This window comes from Cololabis saira, chromosome 22, assembly GCF_033807715.1.
Source record: "Cololabis saira isolate AMF1-May2022 chromosome 22, fColSai1.1, whole genome shotgun sequence".
Classification (NCBI taxonomy): Eukaryota; Metazoa; Chordata; class Actinopteri; order Beloniformes; family Belonidae; genus Cololabis; species Cololabis saira.
Window position 1 is genome coordinate 25,218,989 of NC_084608.1, and position 18,893 is coordinate 25,237,881.

At 44.6% G+C, this 18,893-nt stretch overlaps 1 protein-coding gene across 5 annotated transcripts in view; it reads left to right on the plus strand.

Moving 5' to 3' along the window:
- The window catches only part of LOC133422972 (disco-interacting protein 2 homolog C-like), a 76,198-nt gene that overhangs the window by 29,077 nt on the left and 28,228 nt on the right, over positions 1-18,893 (plus strand). For 3 of the 5 annotated variants that reach the window (XM_061713040.1, XM_061713041.1, XM_061713043.1), the window contains 13 exons: positions 1,172-1,321; positions 2,893-3,039; positions 3,512-3,631; positions 5,652-5,849; positions 9,198-9,289; positions 9,415-9,525; positions 11,287-11,410; positions 13,085-13,194; positions 14,224-14,326; positions 14,411-14,475; positions 14,557-14,650; positions 15,391-15,510; positions 17,890-18,004. In XM_061713040.1, coding sequence (XP_061569024.1) covers positions 1,172-1,321; positions 2,893-3,039; positions 3,512-3,631; positions 5,652-5,849; positions 9,198-9,289; positions 9,415-9,525; positions 11,287-11,410; positions 13,085-13,194; positions 14,224-14,326; positions 14,411-14,475; positions 14,557-14,650; positions 15,391-15,510; positions 17,890-18,004 — 1,549 coding nt within the window. The remainder of the gene's footprint in view (positions 1-1,171; positions 1,322-2,892; positions 3,040-3,511; positions 3,632-5,651; positions 5,850-9,197; positions 9,290-9,414; positions 9,526-11,286; positions 11,411-13,084; positions 13,195-14,223; positions 14,327-14,410; positions 14,476-14,556; positions 14,651-15,390; positions 15,511-17,889; positions 18,005-18,893) is intronic. The other 2 variants (XM_061713042.1, XM_061713044.1) reach the window with 2 other exon arrangements.

Here is an 18,893-nt window from a genome sequence, read left to right on the forward strand (position 1 = left end):
GCCAAACCGGGTCCGCAGTTTCCATGGCGACCCCTCCCGTGAGTCGGTCCACTTGATTTCTTGTGGGTGGCTTATGTTACTGAAGCTCCCCGACCGGTGACAGACAGAGTAGGGCTGGGCGATATATTGAGATTTTAATATATATCGATATTTTTTCAAACGCGATATGGTACGAGACAATATCGTTTATATCGATTCTATAAGAAAAAAAAAACATCTTTTTTTTTATGTTTTTGATATAGCTTATTTTGTGACAAATTGACTTGAATGTTTTATTTGAGATTTGCACAAATGTTTTGTTATTTGCACAACTATCAACCTCAGTGGAAAAGTCTGCCTGTTACTGTCTACATTGTATTAATTGCACAGTGTATTTTAATTTAATTGTTATGCAGGAAAGGGATATTTGTTTTATTTTATTCAAGAAGCATTTTTATTCTATATATGCAGGCAGTTTATTTTTATTTCATTTGTTTTATACATTTTGATATTGTGCAGACCTCTGTTAATAAAGGTACCTGTGTGACATTTGGCACGTGGCTTTGTATTAAAACGGACTGTTTTTTTAAAGGTTTGCCTCAGAAAAAATGAAGCTAACAGAGATGCTATGCTATAATGCTTTGGGGGAAACCCCAATTATGGCACAGAAAAAATATCGATATATATCGAGTATCGCCATTCGGCTAGAAAATATTGAGATATGACTTTTGGTCCATATCGCCCAGGCCTAAGACTGAGCATGTGACTCTCTTATGGACTCGGATTCAAGCCCAAACCCCCCCAGGCTTCCCTCATCGCCGGAGCCATATGGGACCGGCGCCGTTTGCCCATTTCAAGCCGGTTCTGCCTGTTAGTGGCCCACTTTTACTCCTACCGGGGCTCACATGGACATGCTGGCTGGGCCGATACGAATACAGCCACATCGTCTGCATAATTTATGAACTCTGCATTTTTCATGGAGAACCATCCTTCAGGGCTCGCACGTTTAAGAAGTTCTGTCTCATTAGCGGTCTGCTCCATCGCAGGGCATGTTTCACATCGGTTTTCCCCAGCGGCGCCCTCAGTGGCGCCTCCAGTTTGACCCCTGTTCGCGCAGCGCTGTAATCTTTCATTCATCCTGTGAGCACCAGTTTGGGTTTTAACCAAAGCTTTCATGTCCTCCGTGTGCCAGTAACGCGGCTGTGTGTTGGGTCTGCAGGTATCGGCCACCTGTCCCTGAAGAGGAAAGGCGCGCTGAGCGTCGCGGAGAACGGGGGGTCCCTGCGGCGGTCCTGCGAGTTTGGATCCGACATGCTGTGGCCGCCGCCTCTGGAGTCGGACGGTAGGTCCACCCGGCCCAAAACAGCTGTTTAACAGAATATAAGAGGACCTGACCGACTCCCGTGTTCGCCAGGGATGCCACTAGTGTTGTTTCTGGAAGCCTGTTTCAGTTTTACTTTTAGTCTAGTCTTTGGGTCCAGCTATCATTTTAGTTTTTATTAGTTTTAGTCACGTTCATTCTCCTTTTAATCATGTCAAGTTTCAGTCGACTAAAAGTCTGAGCATTTTAGTCTTATTTTAGTCAAAGATTGTATTTAGCCAAACCCATTTTACAATTCAAACAAGGTTCTTATTATTATATTATTGTTACCTTATAGATTCAAGAATACATTCATTCCAGATACAGAAGATTCAAATTTGAGTTTACAACATATTTATTTTTCCGCATTTTTCTTTTTCTTTTTCGACGACACATTCGGTTTTCTTTCCCACGTCTATGTAGCGAAAGTGTATCCAACGATCTAAAGACTTAACTGGTTTAAAGACTAAACCAGAGGAAACTACAACATGGAGATTAAGGATCTTTGTTAGAACATTTTGTCTCGTTTTGGTCAACGAAAATGAAGACACATTTTAGCGAGTTTTTATTTTGTAATCTACATTTTAGTCTTGTTTTTATTTGTGTACGATATAATTACATTATATATTCAGAGGTGTCAAAAGTATTCACATTCATTACTCAGGTAGAAGTATAGATACTAGAGTTTAAAAATACTCCTGTAGAAGTTGAAGTATCAACTCAAGTTTTTTACTCAAGTAAAAGTATAAAAGTACTGGTTTCAAAACTACTTAAAGTATAAAAGTAAAAGTAATGTAAGGGGGAAAAAAGCCATTAAGGACAAAAGCCATTGAAAATGAATGCATCTTAGTATAATGCAAATATATTAAAGAACCATATATGTTTACTATTGAGCATTAACATGTGTTTCAGAGAGCAGCAGATATGATGACTAGTTGTAATGGGGCAAAAAGTCAAACTTCAGAGGCATGTTATCATTTATCCTAACCTTTATTGGAATGTACATCCAAGTTTAGTTGCAGGAATCTGAGGGAACGGATGTAAGAACAAAACTGGACAAGAACATCTGAAACAACCACAACCAAATTCACTCTATCCGGATGGAGCAATTTAACTGGATAGTTTTTTTTTAAAGGCTGAAATGAAATAGAGTAACAAGGCTGTTTTTAAAATGTAAGGAGTAAAAAGTACAGATAATTGTGTGAAAATGTAAGGAGTAGAAGTAAAAAGTCGTCTGAAAAATAATTACTCCAGTGAAGTATAGATAACCAAAATTTCTACTTAAGTAAGGTAACTAGTATTTGTACTTCATTACTTGACACCTCTGTAACTATTTAATCATCGTTATCGTCACATGACCAGCATTTTCGTTGCGTCTCGTCTCGTTTTCCTCAGGTGATAAAGGTTCGTTGACAAAAGCAGCTTGAGTTCCGACCCGGTCGCCGTGACACTAATCGACCATCAGAACTGGTCTAATTGGCCTCTAATTGAAAGCAATCAAACGCTGTGATAAAGATGAAGGATGAGTCACTTCTGTCTCTCTGTCCCTCTAGAGAACCATTCGGCCCCCCCGGACGTGACGGGATACTCGTCGGACTCGTCCCACTCCCACACGGAGCGCCACCACATGTCCAACATGGGGACCATCGCCAGGAACACGCAGAAGTACGGCAACGCCGAGCGCATGGAGACGGGTGACGGTAAGAGCCCCCCCCCGCCCCCCGAGACTTCGTCACGGGCTGAATAAAGACACAGAAGACAGTCTGAAGACAGAAATAGCAACTCTTTAATCAGGAAGTGTGCTCAAATTGGACCAGCGCCTCAGAGATCCGGCCAATTACGCCGTTTCTGTTGATGTCGGTCCCCTGGATGAACAGATCGTGCTTTGGTCTTTTTTTTCTTTGTTCTGTTCTAGCATGGTTCACAATCACACGGCCACGGCTTGCCGTCCGAGCGCCGTCCCTCGCAGCACGCAGAGAGACGAGTGCACACTCATGACAAAGTGATTTCTGTAAAAAAAAAAAAAAGAAAAAAAGCCCGTCTTGAGATTCGATCTCATCCTCGGCAGAACTTTGCTGTAACTCCAGAGGTTTGTCGAGGTTTGTTGTTGTTGAAAAGATCATCAGTCTTGCACGCTGTTCAGGCCTTTTCTTTCCACTGGGATTCTTCCAGGTGTTCCGGTCAGCAGTCGTGTGTCGGCTAAGATCCAGCAGCTCGTTAACACACTGAAGCAGCCTCGCAGACCGCCGCTACGAGAGTTCTTTGTTGACGACTTCGATGAGCTTCTAGAGGGTTAGAAACTACCTTTTGTCTGTACGACATCCTGTCTTTCCATCTGTCTGTCAACAGCTGCATTTTATTATGACCCACGACCCTTATTAGCATGTTTCCTTGACTATGTTAATCTGACAGATCCCCGTGTGCAGGTTTAGCGTCAGGGCAGGGAATGTGACATCTGGTGGCTTACAGCAGAGAAGGGGATTCTGGGAGATGCAGTTCAGTCTGTCGTGAAAACAGCCCTCGTTGCTGATGTTATGGGATGTCTTTCCTCCTGGATGCGGAGCAGCGAGCCTGCAGTAGCGAGGGCGGCTGGCTCTTTCAGGCAGCTGTAATGGATCGTCGTGTTTGTTAGGTTAAACGGAGAGAGCGGTGCAGAGCGAGTTGACTGTCTGAACTGGGTATTTTTAGCACCACATTTTTAGCACTTGTGTTTTTATTCAACTAAAGTGTCACCATGTTGGCTCGTTCGGCCCGAATAAAGAACCTAAACCTGAAAACGTTGTATGTGGCTGCTGCATGGTTCTGATAAGCCTGGGAATCTGCATGCACGTTGTGTTTGAACCACGCAGAACCAGTGGAAACGGATCCTGTTCTAGTAGGAAATCCTGACACGACAATCCTCCGCACAACTTTCACCACTTCTGCTTGCTGTCTTTCTTTTTGTGTGCATTTGCTTCACTTGTCTTTAACTGTGTCTTTGAGGGCCCTGTTTATATGACAGAAACATATTCCTAATGATGTAAATGTCAGGAGACAAACCCCTTTTCCATCAAACCGGTTCCAGGGCTGGATCTGGTTCACAACTCATTCAACTTGCAGCTAAGAACCGGTTTGTTTTTCCATAGCTCGGGTGCTAAGAGGAGCCACGTCATTATGTCGCTGCAAACGTCAGTTACGTCGCCGTGTTTGCGCGAGAGTTGACGCAAGAATAACGTATTTCCTCTAACAGGAGGTTGTCTCCTCCTTAGACCAGATTAATTCTTATTTGAAAATGTCTCCGTCTCCCAGTCTTGCTATTGCCGCTGGTCTTAACAACTCCGCCCCCTCCGCTTACGTAAGCGTTTTTTTCCTCTAGACCAGTTGAAAGAGCTGTATTGGACCAAAAACATAAAAAACAAATATGTCTGGAGCCGCAAAAAATGAAAAGTCTTGTATCAGCCTCAGAAGGCAACACATGCTGCATGTATCTATATTAGTTATAACTGGGGGAAGATTTTTTTTTTTCATTATGCACTTTCATTATGCACAAAAGTCGAAATTTTGAGAAAAATTTCGAAATGTCGAGAAAAAAGTCAAAATGTCGAGAAAAAGTCAACATATTGAGAAAAAAGTCGAAATGTTGAGAAAAAAGTTGAAATGTCGAGAAAAAAGTCAAAATGTCGAGAAAAAAGTCAAAATTTCGAGGAAAAGTTGAAATGTCGAGAAAAAAGTCGAAATGTCGAGATTAAAAAGGAAAGGAAAAAGGAAGAAAAAAAGAGAAAAAAAGGAAAAAAAAGAAGAAAAAAAGGAAAAAAAAGGTCAAACATTTTTTAAAAAGCTCAAGGGAGCCACTAGGGCGGCACTAAAGAGCCGCATGCGGCTCTGGAGCCGCGGGTTGCCGACCCCTGCTCTAGACCAGCAAAGAGTTGGTGCTACCTTGGAACCGGTTTTCTGGCCTGGATCCAGTTCTTTGTCAGTGGAAACAGAAAGCCCGGTTCCACAATCTGCACTGGCCCAGAACCAGAACCAGAACCAGAACCAGCCCTGGAACCAGTTTGGTGGAAAAGGGGTAAAAGGGGCGTGACGGGTCTGGTTCAGACCTCCAGGTCCTCCTAGATCCACGTTTATGCCAGCAGCTTTACTCTCCGCTGCTGCAGCCTCGCTGCTCTCTGAACTAGAGGACGAGTCGGCCGCTCACTCGCGCCTCTGCGTCGTCAGTAAACGGCTCAGCTAACGAACCGATGCCTCGGAAGGGGCTCGCTGTGTTTTCACGCTGTAGCAAACGAACCCTGAACGACCACACTGACGGTTTCCTTCATGTTCTCGTCTCCAGTCCAGCAGCCGGATCCCAACCAGCCTCGTCCGGAGGGGGCGGAGATGATGCCGGTGAGGGGAGAGGCGTTGGGAGTGGTCACCAACTGGCCCCCCTCCCTGGAGGCCGCGCTGCAGCGCTGGGGGACCATCTCCCCGAAGGCCCCCTGCCTCACCAGCCTGGACACTTCGGGGAAGCCGCTCTACGTGCTCACATACGGTAACCACGTGCTTGTTTGTTCTCCGGGAATCATTCTTCTGCTGCATGAAGTAAAGCAAAGCCTCATCACACGGTTATTTATGTGATGAGATCTGTTCTCTGACATCACCTGCCGGTGAGCGACATGCAACCCTCGTCTCTCCACCTCCGTGTGGCTCCATGGATTTTCCTCCTTAAATCCGTCTTTGATGGACTTGTGTGTATCGACCTGCTGTCCAGATGTGTTACCGACTTATTTTTGAGATTCCTGTCTACGGCTGCAGCTATCGAATATTTTGGTGATCGATTATTCTATGTAATCGATTAATTTATTATAGCCCAATTATAAAAATACAATAGAAAACAAGACATATTACTTGATTAAAAACAACCAATTTGTTTCTTTTATGAGAATAATTGACATTTATTTACATATTATGTAAACTAGTAAACTGTTAAATTTTCCAATAAATTTTTTTTCCCAAGTATCAAAAATTAAAACATTTTCTGCAACTTCAAATTCAGAACCAACACGTTTTAAACAGAAATGCTTTGCTGTTGACCGGGACTCGGAACAAGAGTCTTACACCATGTGGACCGGGGCCTTTCTTATTATCTTTATACATTTTTTATTCATTTTTAATTTAAAATTATCCCACAGCTTCGACATCTTCTTTCTCTTCCTCTTATTACTTTCTTACTTTGCTGCGTTTTCTCATCGTTGCTGCCACCGTTGTCAGTCCCGGCCGGCGTCTGTGCAGCTAAACAGTTCACACACGAAAAGACCGCCGCCGTCTTCTTCTGCTTTATAAGGGACACATGCATGTTAGCACATTGTGTCACATTAAAATAACCCGTGCGAAACGTGAAGTTTAAATGTATTTTTAATTTAAACAAGATTTCGAGGCAGAGGAAATTCCTCGATCATTCCTTGAGGAATCATTGCAGCTCTATTCCAGTCTCAGATATGTCTCTGAGACTGGCTCTGTATAAAGAAGTACCAGAGATCTGTCTGCAGGGCAAGCCGCTCATGTCTGTGGTCATGGGTTGTTTACCCGGCCGGTGCTGAATACACTTTTTACCTGGTCGGTCCTGTACTGGCTGCAGCTTCTCCCTCGCTGGGGTTCGGGCTGCAGAACTAAATGCTGGTTACTTGTCAAATGGACTGATTTGAGGTGGAAAGGTAGTGTCCATATTTTCTGATTCTTGTTATTAGAGGTGAATTGTACAATTTTTTTATCCAGCTCCCCAAGTTAAGTGGCAGAGTTTGCAATGTGGTCCAGGGGTCTTCTGTTGCATCTTCAGAGTTTGCAGCTAAGCTCCGGCACTGTTTCACTCATTTTGGCCTCGTATCACCTGTTTCCACCTGCCAAGGTGGACCGGAGGTTCAGCTTGGTTCAACTTTCCATAGCAACACATCACGACACGTGTCATCTTAGTGCTCTGCAAGAATGCAGTTCAACTCAGTCAAGACGAGTCCAACTAGTACCAAACCCAGGGCTGCCGCAAGGGGTGTGCGAACCGTGCGACTGCACGGGGCCTCGCGCTATTTTTTCGTTTTTTTTTCCTTCTTTCCCTTATAAATATCAACAGTCACGTTCCATTACAGACCTAAATGTGTACTAGTCTGTGCATATCAATAAATATATGTGCAATGATGTGCTTTCTGATGTCGCTGCGCAGCTGCGCGTGTCTGTTGTTCAATACAACTGCGTCAGACCAAGCGCAGACACAAGGTGCTCTGATCCAGACGGGTGGAGTGTGGAACAAACTGTCACACAATATCGAGAGAATGAGACAGATTCAGGAAATTTCCATCAGGGGATGAAAAAAGAAAAAAAAAAAAAGAAAATGGAAGAGTTTAATGCCTCTCTGAAAGGCTCGTTTGATAAATTTGTTACAAAAATCACCGATCCGGCCGGGTCTCAAGCAGCCGCGGGGCCGCGCCCTGAGGCAGTCGAGGCACATATTTTTCGTTTTCATTTATTTAGCCTCTATAATTTGAGAAGATTACGATTTATATGCATAAGCATGTTGTTAATGTGTTAATTTATGGGGCGATTTTGTTTTGTGTAGAACTGGAATGAATCACACACTATATAATGTCAGTTGAGTTAGGCCCCTATGTCACTAATAATGTCACTAATATATAAGTCGCTCTTAGTAATAGGCTGATTTGATTCATATAAGATTATTTGTGTGTGAACAATTTTGTAATAAACAGCCATTAATATAAAAAATATCTTGACTTGTCATGTCTTGTCAATGCAATGCTTCATAATGAAACGTATGTATGTGTTTGTATCCAGTATTTTGCTAATTGGAGAGTTAAAATTGCGCATATAGACACCCGATCCGACCCGAAAAACCCAAAAAGTTTGCGCGCACGAGGGGCCCCCCTGGCCATTTCGCACAGGGCCTCGCAAATCTCCCAGACGGCTCTGACTAAACCAATAATAATAACAAACATCCCCGTCCCGATCAAGCACCCGGCGACTGGGGGGAGGAAAAACGCAGCTTTAACCAGAACGAGCGTCACATTGAAATAGAAACATCCATACCTGAATCAAAGATGAAAAAGACCTGGAAAACTCGGTCTGGGACAGACGTGGCGTTCAGAGTCGTCTGAGACTAAACCTCTCATGAGACCTTGAGCTTCGTCCCCAGTTGTGAACACGATTTTAGGGATTTCTAATCCTTCTTTGGACCGAGCCTTTAAGGGAGAGAGTTTATGAGCACCCAGCAGAGTCTGGGATTTATTCAGGACTTTAAAGCTGCACAAACCCATTTTTTATGATTATAATATCTGTCCAGGAACATTTGCTCCCTTCTAGGAAGCAGCATCCAGCTGTTTTGGGGTTTTTGGGGTGAAAACCAGCCGTTGCGACTCTGGTGTAACAAGTCACGACGTCACGCGTAAGCAGAGGCGGCGCTGGCGCTGAGCTGCAGCGGACATCACGGCAGAGGCGATTAGTAGACTCGGGAGAGTGATTACAGACGAGAGAAGAAGAGGGGGAGATTTACTTTTTGTTTGGTCACTCTTTCATTTTCTCCTCTGTAATTACTTCCTCGAGTCTTCTGCCAAGACGTACACTCGCCCGGCGATGGCGATGCGTTTCTCCCACGTCACGTCGCTGTTTCTGCTCCCTAAAAAAGAGAAAATATTCCTGGATGTGAAGCTGAAGCTGACGTTTCTTTGATAAATGAACCCAATGAGCGGATCGCTGCTCATATTCCTAATCTGTAATCTGCTCAAATTAGTTTTTTTTCTTTCTTCCTGAAATAAAGGACATAAGACACCCCCCCCCCCCCCCTCTCTCTCTCTCTCTCTCTCTTTCTCTCACACTTGTGGTTTCATCCTCCCTGCAGGGAAGCTCTGGTCTCGCAGCATCAAGCTGGCTTACAACATCCTCCACAAGCTGGGCAGCAAGCAGGAGCCCATGGTGCGACCGGGGGACCGGGTGAGTCTTGTTCACTTCCATCGAGCAAACAAAACGTCATCCTTGTGGTCTAGAACCAGACTAGAGTAGAAAAGCTTTAGAATGGTGCTCCTGTGAACGCGCTGCTGGGGTCTCCCCTCCTCCAGGTGGCGCTGGTGTTTCCCAACAACGACCCGGTGGCCTTCATGGTGGCCTTTTACGGATGTCTGCTGGCGGAGGTGGTCCCCGTTCCCATCGAGGTCCCGCTAAGTCGTAAGGTACGTTGTGCACTAAGGACATGGTAAAGCCCCGCCCTGCCACCGTTAAGCCCCGCCCTCTCCCCTCATCCTCCCCTCCACCTTTAATTGGTGGCTTTTCCTCAGGACTAGTATCTAAAGTTGCTTTCGTCAATGAAAATTATGACTAAATATTGTCGTCAACGAACCTTTATCACCTGAGGAAAATGAGACGAGACGCAACGAAAATGCTGGTCATGTGAACATAACGATAATTAAATATATAATTCAATATCGTATCGTATCGAGGAATAAAAACGAGACTAAAATGTAGATTACAAAATAAAAACTCTGCTAAAATATTTTCGGTGACCAAAACGAGACAAAATGTTCTACCAAAGATCCTTAATCTCCATGTTTTCAGTAGTTTCTCTGGTTTAGTTCTGCTGGGTGACGTTAGTCCTCAATCCCAGTCGCTGCAGCGGGGAATCAGATCCAGAAGATGCAGCTGCAGGTTAGAGGCTGATGCCGTTAACGCAGAGCTCTAGTTAACGTCAATTAAAAACAAAGTTACATAGAGAAACGTGGGGATCTGTTCTGGGGCTGGAGAAGAAGAAGAAACCATCTTTGGATACAGTTTCCTACATAGACGTGGAAAAGAAAACCCAATGTGTCGTTGAAAAAGACAAAGATGGGGAGAAATGTGGAAAAATAAATATGTTGTAAACTCAAATTAGAGTCTTCTGTATCTGGAATGAATGTATTCTTGAGTCTATAAAGTAACAATAATATAATAAGATAACCTTGTTTGAATTGTAAAATGGGTTTGGATAAATACAATCTTTGACTAAAACGAGACTAAAATGGTCCTGGACAATTCTGACTAAAATAAGACTAAAATGCTCAGACTTTTAGTCGATTGACACTTGACACGACTAAAAGGAGAATAAACGTGACTAAAACTAATCAAATCTAAAATGATAGCTTGACCCAAAGACTAGACTAAAACAGGCTGCCAAAAACAACACTACTAGTACCGGTATTGTTGTTGTGAGGTCTGGTTGATCTGAACGTCACAGCGTTTAACTCGTCAGGGTTTCACATCGTCAGGGTTTCACCCCGGGCTCCGAAGCTCCAGACGTCCTGAGTTTGGTGTTTGTGTCTCAGTCGTAGTACCGGCTGCTGGAAGCACTGGTTTTGGATCTTCAGCCTCAGCTGTTTGTTGGCAGTGAGATAATCCCGTCTGAAGGTTGAGCAGAAAATCACGTCTGACACGCGAAGAGCCGAGCCGTCCTGCCACCCGACCGTCGGTCGAGTCCCGACTGCTCAGCTCGCCGTCGGTGCCTCCGGAGTTACAGAAAGCTATAAATACATCCTTTATTTATGCCCAGTTGTGTCAGTTTCGGCTGTTTTATCTCCTTTGGTGTTTGTGGATCTGGACCGACGCGAGACGTGACTGGCTGCCGTCGCAGCTCGGCGAGCAGCGGGGGGTTGGCATGGTTACACAGTGGTGTCTCGCTGCAGCAGAAAAGACCTTTCACTGCACATCGGCTTCCTCCCTGGATCCCCCCCACACACACACACACACACACACACACACACACCCTCCACCCCCTGGCCGACTTTGTGCTGCAGGATTTTCCATAAAATTTGAGTTTGAGTTGGTTCTGCAGCAGCTCTGCGTGAGAGGCTGCGGCGCTGCACGTGTGTAACGCTCACCAGCAGCAACATCCAGCAGCACAAACCAGACGTGTTTCCAGATGTTCCTCTGCATGAAATGTTCCCCTGGTTTCCCCCCGACAGGACGCCGGCAGCCAGCAGATCGGGTTCCTGCTGGGCAGCTGTGGCGTCACCGTGGCCCTGACCAGCGACGCCTGCCACAAGGGTCTGCCCAAGAGCGCCACGGGAGAGATCCCCCAGTTCAAAGGTGAGAGACTCCGTGATCACAGCTGGATCTAAAGGCCAGATGAGGGAGGGAGGGGTCACTTCAGCTGACGGAGAAGTCTGAACATGTATGGGTCAGATATGAGCTGTGATGATATGAATTGTTGCTGGTTACTCTTCTTTTCTAGACTCTTAAGACCTTATTGTTTTTATTATCAGCCTTTATTTATGCAGGGAAGGAAACGTACATACTTTTATCAAAAATTATCTTCATCCACTTATGTTACCTTATCATTTTTCCTTTCAGGCATCAATGCCGAGACTTTGCCTCAGTTTTGTTTTAGAAAAGTGTTTTTTATCTATTTATTGAACAGTATTTACTGCTAACGGTGAATGACTGTCAATTACCGTATTTTCCGCACTATAAGGCAATTAAAATCCTTAATTTTCCTCAAAAATCGGCACTGCGCCCTATAATCCGCGACGCCTTACGTATTGATGAGCTTACCTACCTCAAACCAGTTTTATGTGGTAAACTGAGCTCAAAAATGTTTTAGTAACTTTGGAAGTGACGAAGTCGCTCTGCTTGATCGATGGTCGGACCGTTCAGACACGTTAAAGTTGGTCCTTGGTTGGATACGGGTTGTAACGTCGACATCTTTACATAACTAATTATGTAGCGCAGCAAGCAACCATCATCCAACATCTAGTCCATGTTACCTTACTGTAATTAGACGTCAACATTAGATTTTTAGAGTAAACCCAATTTTAGAATCTACATCATAATCCAGTCATAATCAATTGTTGGAATACAACGTTGTTCCAACCTCACACTAACTTCAGGTGTCCGCTATCGCTGGCAATGATAAACCAATCGGAGAACAGGACATAGTAGGACACCTCCTCCACTTTTGATTGGTGGTTTCGTGGTAGACGAGGATTTAAAATGTGTTTATTTTTCTGTTTTAGTTACAACTGAACGATATTCTGAGTTATTGTGAATGAGTTCGACTAACCTGTTTTGTTTCGCTTTATATATGTTTTATAATGCGCCTTATAACCCGGTGCGTCTAATGGTCCGCAAAATACGGAATAATAAACAACAAATGTTAAACTAAGTAGTAAAATCCCAAATTTCCAATAAGCATCGAGATCAGGTCAGCGAGGACGATCAACTCCACAATTTCTGGGAATCCTGATTCACTTATCATGAATTAGTTCCTTATTAGCGTTCACCTGACGGCTCCTTAAGTGATCAATACGGTTGCTCTTGTTGTGTCTGATCCTCTGAAGCCGGCGTCGCGCTGCGTTTGAGCCCCTCGGGAAATCTGAGCTCTGGTTCTGTACTTGCTGATGACGCTCCGGCGCTACTTCATCTGAGGCTTCAACTCCCATCCAGAAAGTCCAACATCTTTTTGAGGTTCTTTAAAAACAACTTTTCAGTTGTTTAATTTTTTTAATGTAGAAACTTTATTAAAAGAAGACCAAAAACGACCTGCGGGATCCACCTGCAATGCAGCGTTCCAGCAGAAAAACCTTGACTGATTCATGATTCTCTACAGGATTGTAGCCGATACGAGGATCAATACCAGCTGTCTGCTCCAAACGGCAGACGAGGCCGTTTAAAACTGGCCGTTTGAGATAAAAAGGTTCAGCAGCGGTGCTAACGTGTGTCAGGACTTGTGAGGCGTCTGATTCCCTCCCTCTCTCCCTGCAGGTTGGCCCAAGCTGCTGTGGTTCGTGACGGAGTCCAAGCACCTCTCCAAACCCCCCAGAGACTGGTTCCCCCACATCAAGGATGCCAACAACGACACGGCGTACATTGAGGTGAGACGCCAACCTTTCTGAGACGGACGGATGGATTTGAGAGGAATCTCACCATTAATTATCCCGACCTGAACCGCCGTTGTTAGATCCAGTTTTCCTCGTCCTCACATGTGTCTTCGCGTCACTCCAGGAGGCTCAGCAGGCTCATTTATATGCAAATACAGTCATCAAGTAGTTTGCATTCACCATTCATGGTAGAAAGTGGGCGTGTAGAGGTCAGGATATGAGACGAATTCACGTGTGCAACCTTCCAGGTGGACTGTGATTTATAAAGCGAACATTGCGTGCAGATGTGCGTGCACACGGTTTTATAAATCAGGTTTTTTTTGTGCGCACGCCATTTTCGGCTTTTGAGCGCACGTACACTTTTAGTATGAATCCTACGCACTCTTTTATAAATGAGGCCCCAGGGGAATGCTTTGTTATTTTGAAGCTTTGGTGACATCACCTTCTGCATCAAATCAATCAACCAAACTTTATTCATAAAAACGTTTGACACATATATGTAGCTCAAAGTTCTTTACATGTTTAAAACCTGCAAGATAAGATGGCCAGAGATCATTAAGACACTTAAAAACAACGGACCTTAAAATCAGGTCTCAGCTTCCCTGTTAACGAGCTCAGGCGTCGATAACGATAGACGAGTTCTTCTGCTGGGTCGTAAACATAAAGGAGCTAAGTGAGGAGCTCCGTCCCAGGTCTCGTAAATGCGGCCCAGGTCTTGCACCACCCATCCTGAGCCCTCACAGCCGGGACGAGGCGCCTCACGCAGAGAAGCTCCCGCTGCGAGCTACATCTGCAAATGAGGTCCTGCCGACTCGGGGGAACGGGAACGTGTGTTTGTGCCGTCAACAAATAACAAACGTGACTGGTATTCAGCTGTTTTCTCCCGCTGAGAAGACATGAAGCCTTTTTTTAAACTACTAAAATTCAGCCGTGATAAATAAACTCTAAATATTTGTTTTTCAAGGTGAATTGTGTTGAAGTGATTGATTGGCACCGACAGTCTCCTCTGTTGTTTCCTCTCAGTACAAAACCTGCAAGGACGGCAGCGTGCTGGGCGTGACGGTGACGAGGATCGCCCTGCTCACGCACTGCCAGGCTCTCACCCAGTCCTGCAGCTACACCGAGGGTAGGCGGCAAGACGACGCGCACGGCGCTCTCACTGAGCCCCGGCTCCGAGACTTAACCCCCCCATGTCCCTCTCTGTCCGCAGCCGAGACCATCGTGAATGTTTTAGACTTCAAGAAGGACGTGGGGCTGTGGCACGGCATCCTGACGGTAGGACCCCCCCGGGCGGAGATCACCTGATCATCGGATCTACTTTGAAACTCAGCTTTGAGAATCTGTGTGTTTCTGCAGAGCGTGATGAACATGATGCACGTGATCAGCGTCCCGTACTCGCTGATGAAGGTCAACCCTCTGTCGTGGATCCAGAAAGTCTGCCAGTACAAAGGTCAGGCACAACCACCCCATTGCGGCGGCGGGTGCTTAAAAAGTCTTAAAAATTCAATTTTTCCTAAAATAAGGCCTTTAAATGTCTTAATTTGTCTTAAATCTCAATCCAATGGTCTTAATTTTAGAGGGAATGTATCCAGTCATCATAAAAAAGTTTATTTCATCTTTTTGAGGAAAATCTCCTGCTGGGGTTCTAAATTTGTGTTGCCAGGTTGGGCAAGTTTCAGCCCAATTGGGCTGAAAAATATATATTTGGGCTGCTTTTCCTGGTTTTTACTAAATACTTAGGAGAAATTATAAACAAAAAATGTTCCATTATGGCAGAGAGAAGTAAAAACGTACACAATAAACTCACTGATGTTTGATTTGCTTTAATCTACTCCATTTAATTATAGTCTTTGTTTGGAGCCTGAAGTCTTTTGGCTATTTATTAGTGTTGAGAAGCTTGAAATGTATTACATATTTAATAATTTACAGCTTTAATATAAAGAATGTATGATTTGGGCTGGTTTTTCATTATTTCGGCGGGTTTTTACTTTGTGTTTGCGCTGGAACCGATCTGGCAACCTTGACCTCAGTGCTGGATTTCTTAGTGACTTGTCTTTTTTGTCTTAAATTTAGTCTGAAAATGCATAAAAAATCTTAAATTTACCTCAGTCAAACCTGTAGACACCCTGCCCCCCACCCGTCACTGCATCCTAAATAATACATGCTGATCCTCTGTCTTTGTCCCTGCAGCCAAGGTGGCGTGCGTGAAGTCCAGGGACATGCACTGGGCTCTGGTGGCCCACAAAGACCAGAAGGACATCAACCTGAGCTCGCTGCGGATGCTGCTGGTGGCCGACGGATCGAACCCCTGTAAGCCCCCGCTCGGGGACCAGTTCCTCCGCTAACGGCTGCGTTCTCAAGCGTTTCCGAGCTAGAAGCTGTCTCTGGGGATGTTGGGAAACTGGGTCACTCTACAAGAATAGAGAAAGCACGTCTCCGGCTATGAACATGTGGCACGATGACGGCTTTTCATCCTCCATAAAGTGGAAGCGAGACTTAAATACAGATCTGAACCAGGACGGGAAAAAAGCAGGAATACTTGTGATCGGCCGCGCCCTGCTCCTGCACCAGCCTGCAGAAACCCGGGTCCCGGTCAGCCTGGGGGGCGGCTGAGCTGCACAATCTTAGGCATTTGTCATTTTTTAATGCAGGAGTAAAACATTGACAGAAAAAAAATCATTAAATCATTCAAATCCAATTTTGTACGCTCTTAACGGATATTTATTCAGTATTTGCTTGAAACCGTCACAGAGAAAGGACCCTTGAGCTGTTGAATGAGACTCATCAGGGAGATATCTCACACATCTCGTAATAACAGAGCAGTGATACTGATGTTGTCATGGTTACGGCAAAAATAAAGCACTAAAATGTCAATTTTTTGTCATAGTTTCACTTTTCCCAGCAAAACGATCCGAGTGTTGGAGCCAGGACATCAGAGAAGGTTCACAAGCAGCCGTGGTAGTTTACTAAAACCTACGGAGAGAAAATTCACTCAAAACATTTGTGTGTCCATAACGTGCTTGAAGTTACGGACAAAACGATCATTACAAATTCAAAAAGCCTCCTACACACACGAATCGTTAAATACGCATGAATCACCGGATACGCACACACAAATCTATAGATACGCACAAATGGTTTTGAGACTCTTTTCACGCCTCCAAGAAGCCTCACAAATTTGTTCAAGGGGCGTTTAAGGACTGGTGGAAAGCTGGGTCATCTGAGTTTTCATCTGAGTCAAGAGTTATTTCCCTCGAGACTTAGTTTCCTCTAAACTTGCAACAAATTGTGAAAAATTGTGGGCCTGAGTAAGAAAGAATATCTCAGCAGCCAAGTGGTTATAACATCTTTACTTTGTAATAGTCTATAATTCCTTATATGGAAACATAAAAACGGGAGGCAAGAAGACGGTAATGGTGGCATCACGGTGGTCTGAAATATGTTTACTTTTTTAGGGTAGGTAACTAAGTATCGAGGAAATAACGCTGTAGTTGGATGAAAGTTCAGATGACCCAGCTTTCCACCAGTCCTTAAATGCACCATGTACAAATTTGTGAGGCTTCTTGGAGGAATTAAGAGTCTCAAAACCATTTGTGCGTATCTACAGCTTTGTGGGAATCGTGCACGCGTATTTAATGATTTGTGTGTGTAGGAGGCTTTTTAAATTCGTAATTATCATTTTGTCCGTAACTTTGAGCAAGTTACACACCACAAATCTAATAATACGGACAAATCATGATACGCAAATGTTTTAAGTGGATTTTCTCTCCTTAAAAACCTTTATAAATGCAGAGTTTCACACATTTGATCGAATGACCAGCACCGCCTGGTTCAGGCTGGTTCCTCATCGCCCCAGCTCAGTCAATTCTCACCAAAACACCAAAATTCCCTGTGAATGTGTTTCAATTTTCCTCTAAACGTCATTAAACCTAGCTCGGTGGTTCTGAGCGTTTCCTTCGTGTCGCCCCGGCGTCCAGTTCACCCGATGAAGCTCTGGTTTTAGAAACTTACACAACAGCCTCTAATGGCGCTTTTCCACTAGTACTTACTCAGCCCGACTCGGCTCGTCACGCCTCTACCCGTTTTGTCCCCGTTTGTTTTTCCACAGCCAGGGGAGAAGTGGACAAGTTGGGGTGAAGCTGCTGTGACGTACTCGATTGCGCAACCGCTTTGTTCATGTCGGCGCTGATCAGAAATCAGCTGGAGCTGCGAGCGGCTGAGAGTAAAACAGCCCGTCTACATCCCTTTTTTAATTCTCTCCTCAGCCACCAGGTTTATGAACATCTGCACCTCAGAGTTGGATCACCAAACAGACGTTTTGCGCTTTATAATAAAATCGCCGCGAGTCGCGCTCGCGCTGACTCCCGCTTCCTGATTCAAACGTCTGATGGCCCCGCCCCCCGACTAATCAGTGGCGCGGAGGGTGGTCACGTCAGAAATAGTCCCGGCTCAGCCCGGATAGAACCTTGCTAGAATGGTTACAGAAATAGTATCGGCTTGGAGCGGCTCTACCCGTCTCAGCCCCTAGTGCAAAAGCGCAAAACGGGGCCGTGGCGGGTAGAACCGAGGTGAAGCGGGACTAGTGGAAAAGGGGCATAGGTGTCTGAACACAGGCCAGGAGTCAGAAGTAGGTCCACACCTGAGCGGAGCCGGGTCCTGACGGCTGGCGTCTGTTTCTCTGCCTGTTAGGGTCCATCTCCTCCTGCGACGCCTTCCTCAACGTCTTCCAGACCAAAGGCCTGCGAGGAGAGGTCATCTGTCCCTGCGCCAGCTCCCCCGAGGCCCTGACCGTGGCCATCAGGAGGTAAACACACACACACACACACACACGCTCACACACACACACACACACACACACACACACACACACACACACACACACACACACACACACACACACACACACACACACACACACACACACACACACACACACACACACACACACACACACACACACTTTTGAGTATTAAATTCAGAAGGATTTTATCCAGCCATCATTAAAAAGTTTTCTTACAAGAAAAGGAAAAGTTTATTTAGTCGTTTTGAGGAGAAATACATCTGTTTACCAGTTGTTAGACGCCTCAGTCAGCGTTGCCAGGTTGAGCAGGTTTCAGCCCAACTGGGCGGGTTGATTGAATTTTGGCTGCTTTTTCTTGGTTTTTACTAAATATTTAGGAGAAATTATTAACATTATGGCAGAGAAAAGTAGAAACGTACACAATAAACTCACTGATATTTTATTTGCTTTAATCTACTCAATTTAATTGTAGTCTTTGTTTGGAGCCTGAACTTTTTTGGCTATTTACTGTATTGTGAAGATTCATTTGCTTATGACTTGAAATTTATTACACATTCAATAATTGACAGTTTTAACATAGAAAATGTATGATTTGAGCTGGTTTTTCATTTTTTTGATGGGTTTTACATTGCGTTTGGGCTGGAACCTGTCAGATCTGGCAACTTTGACCTCAGCTCTGGATTTCTTAGTAGGCAATCACATATGGGTGAATGAATAAATTTAGAAACAGATGGCTCAAAAATTCCATTACATTGGGTTCAAAGTGTGTGACTGTCTTTTTGGTCTTAAATTTAGTTTGAAAATGTTATTAAAAAGTCTTAAATTTAACTTGGTCAGACCTGTAGACACCCTGCACACACTCTTCATGTCTGGCAGCAGCTGACGTGTTTGT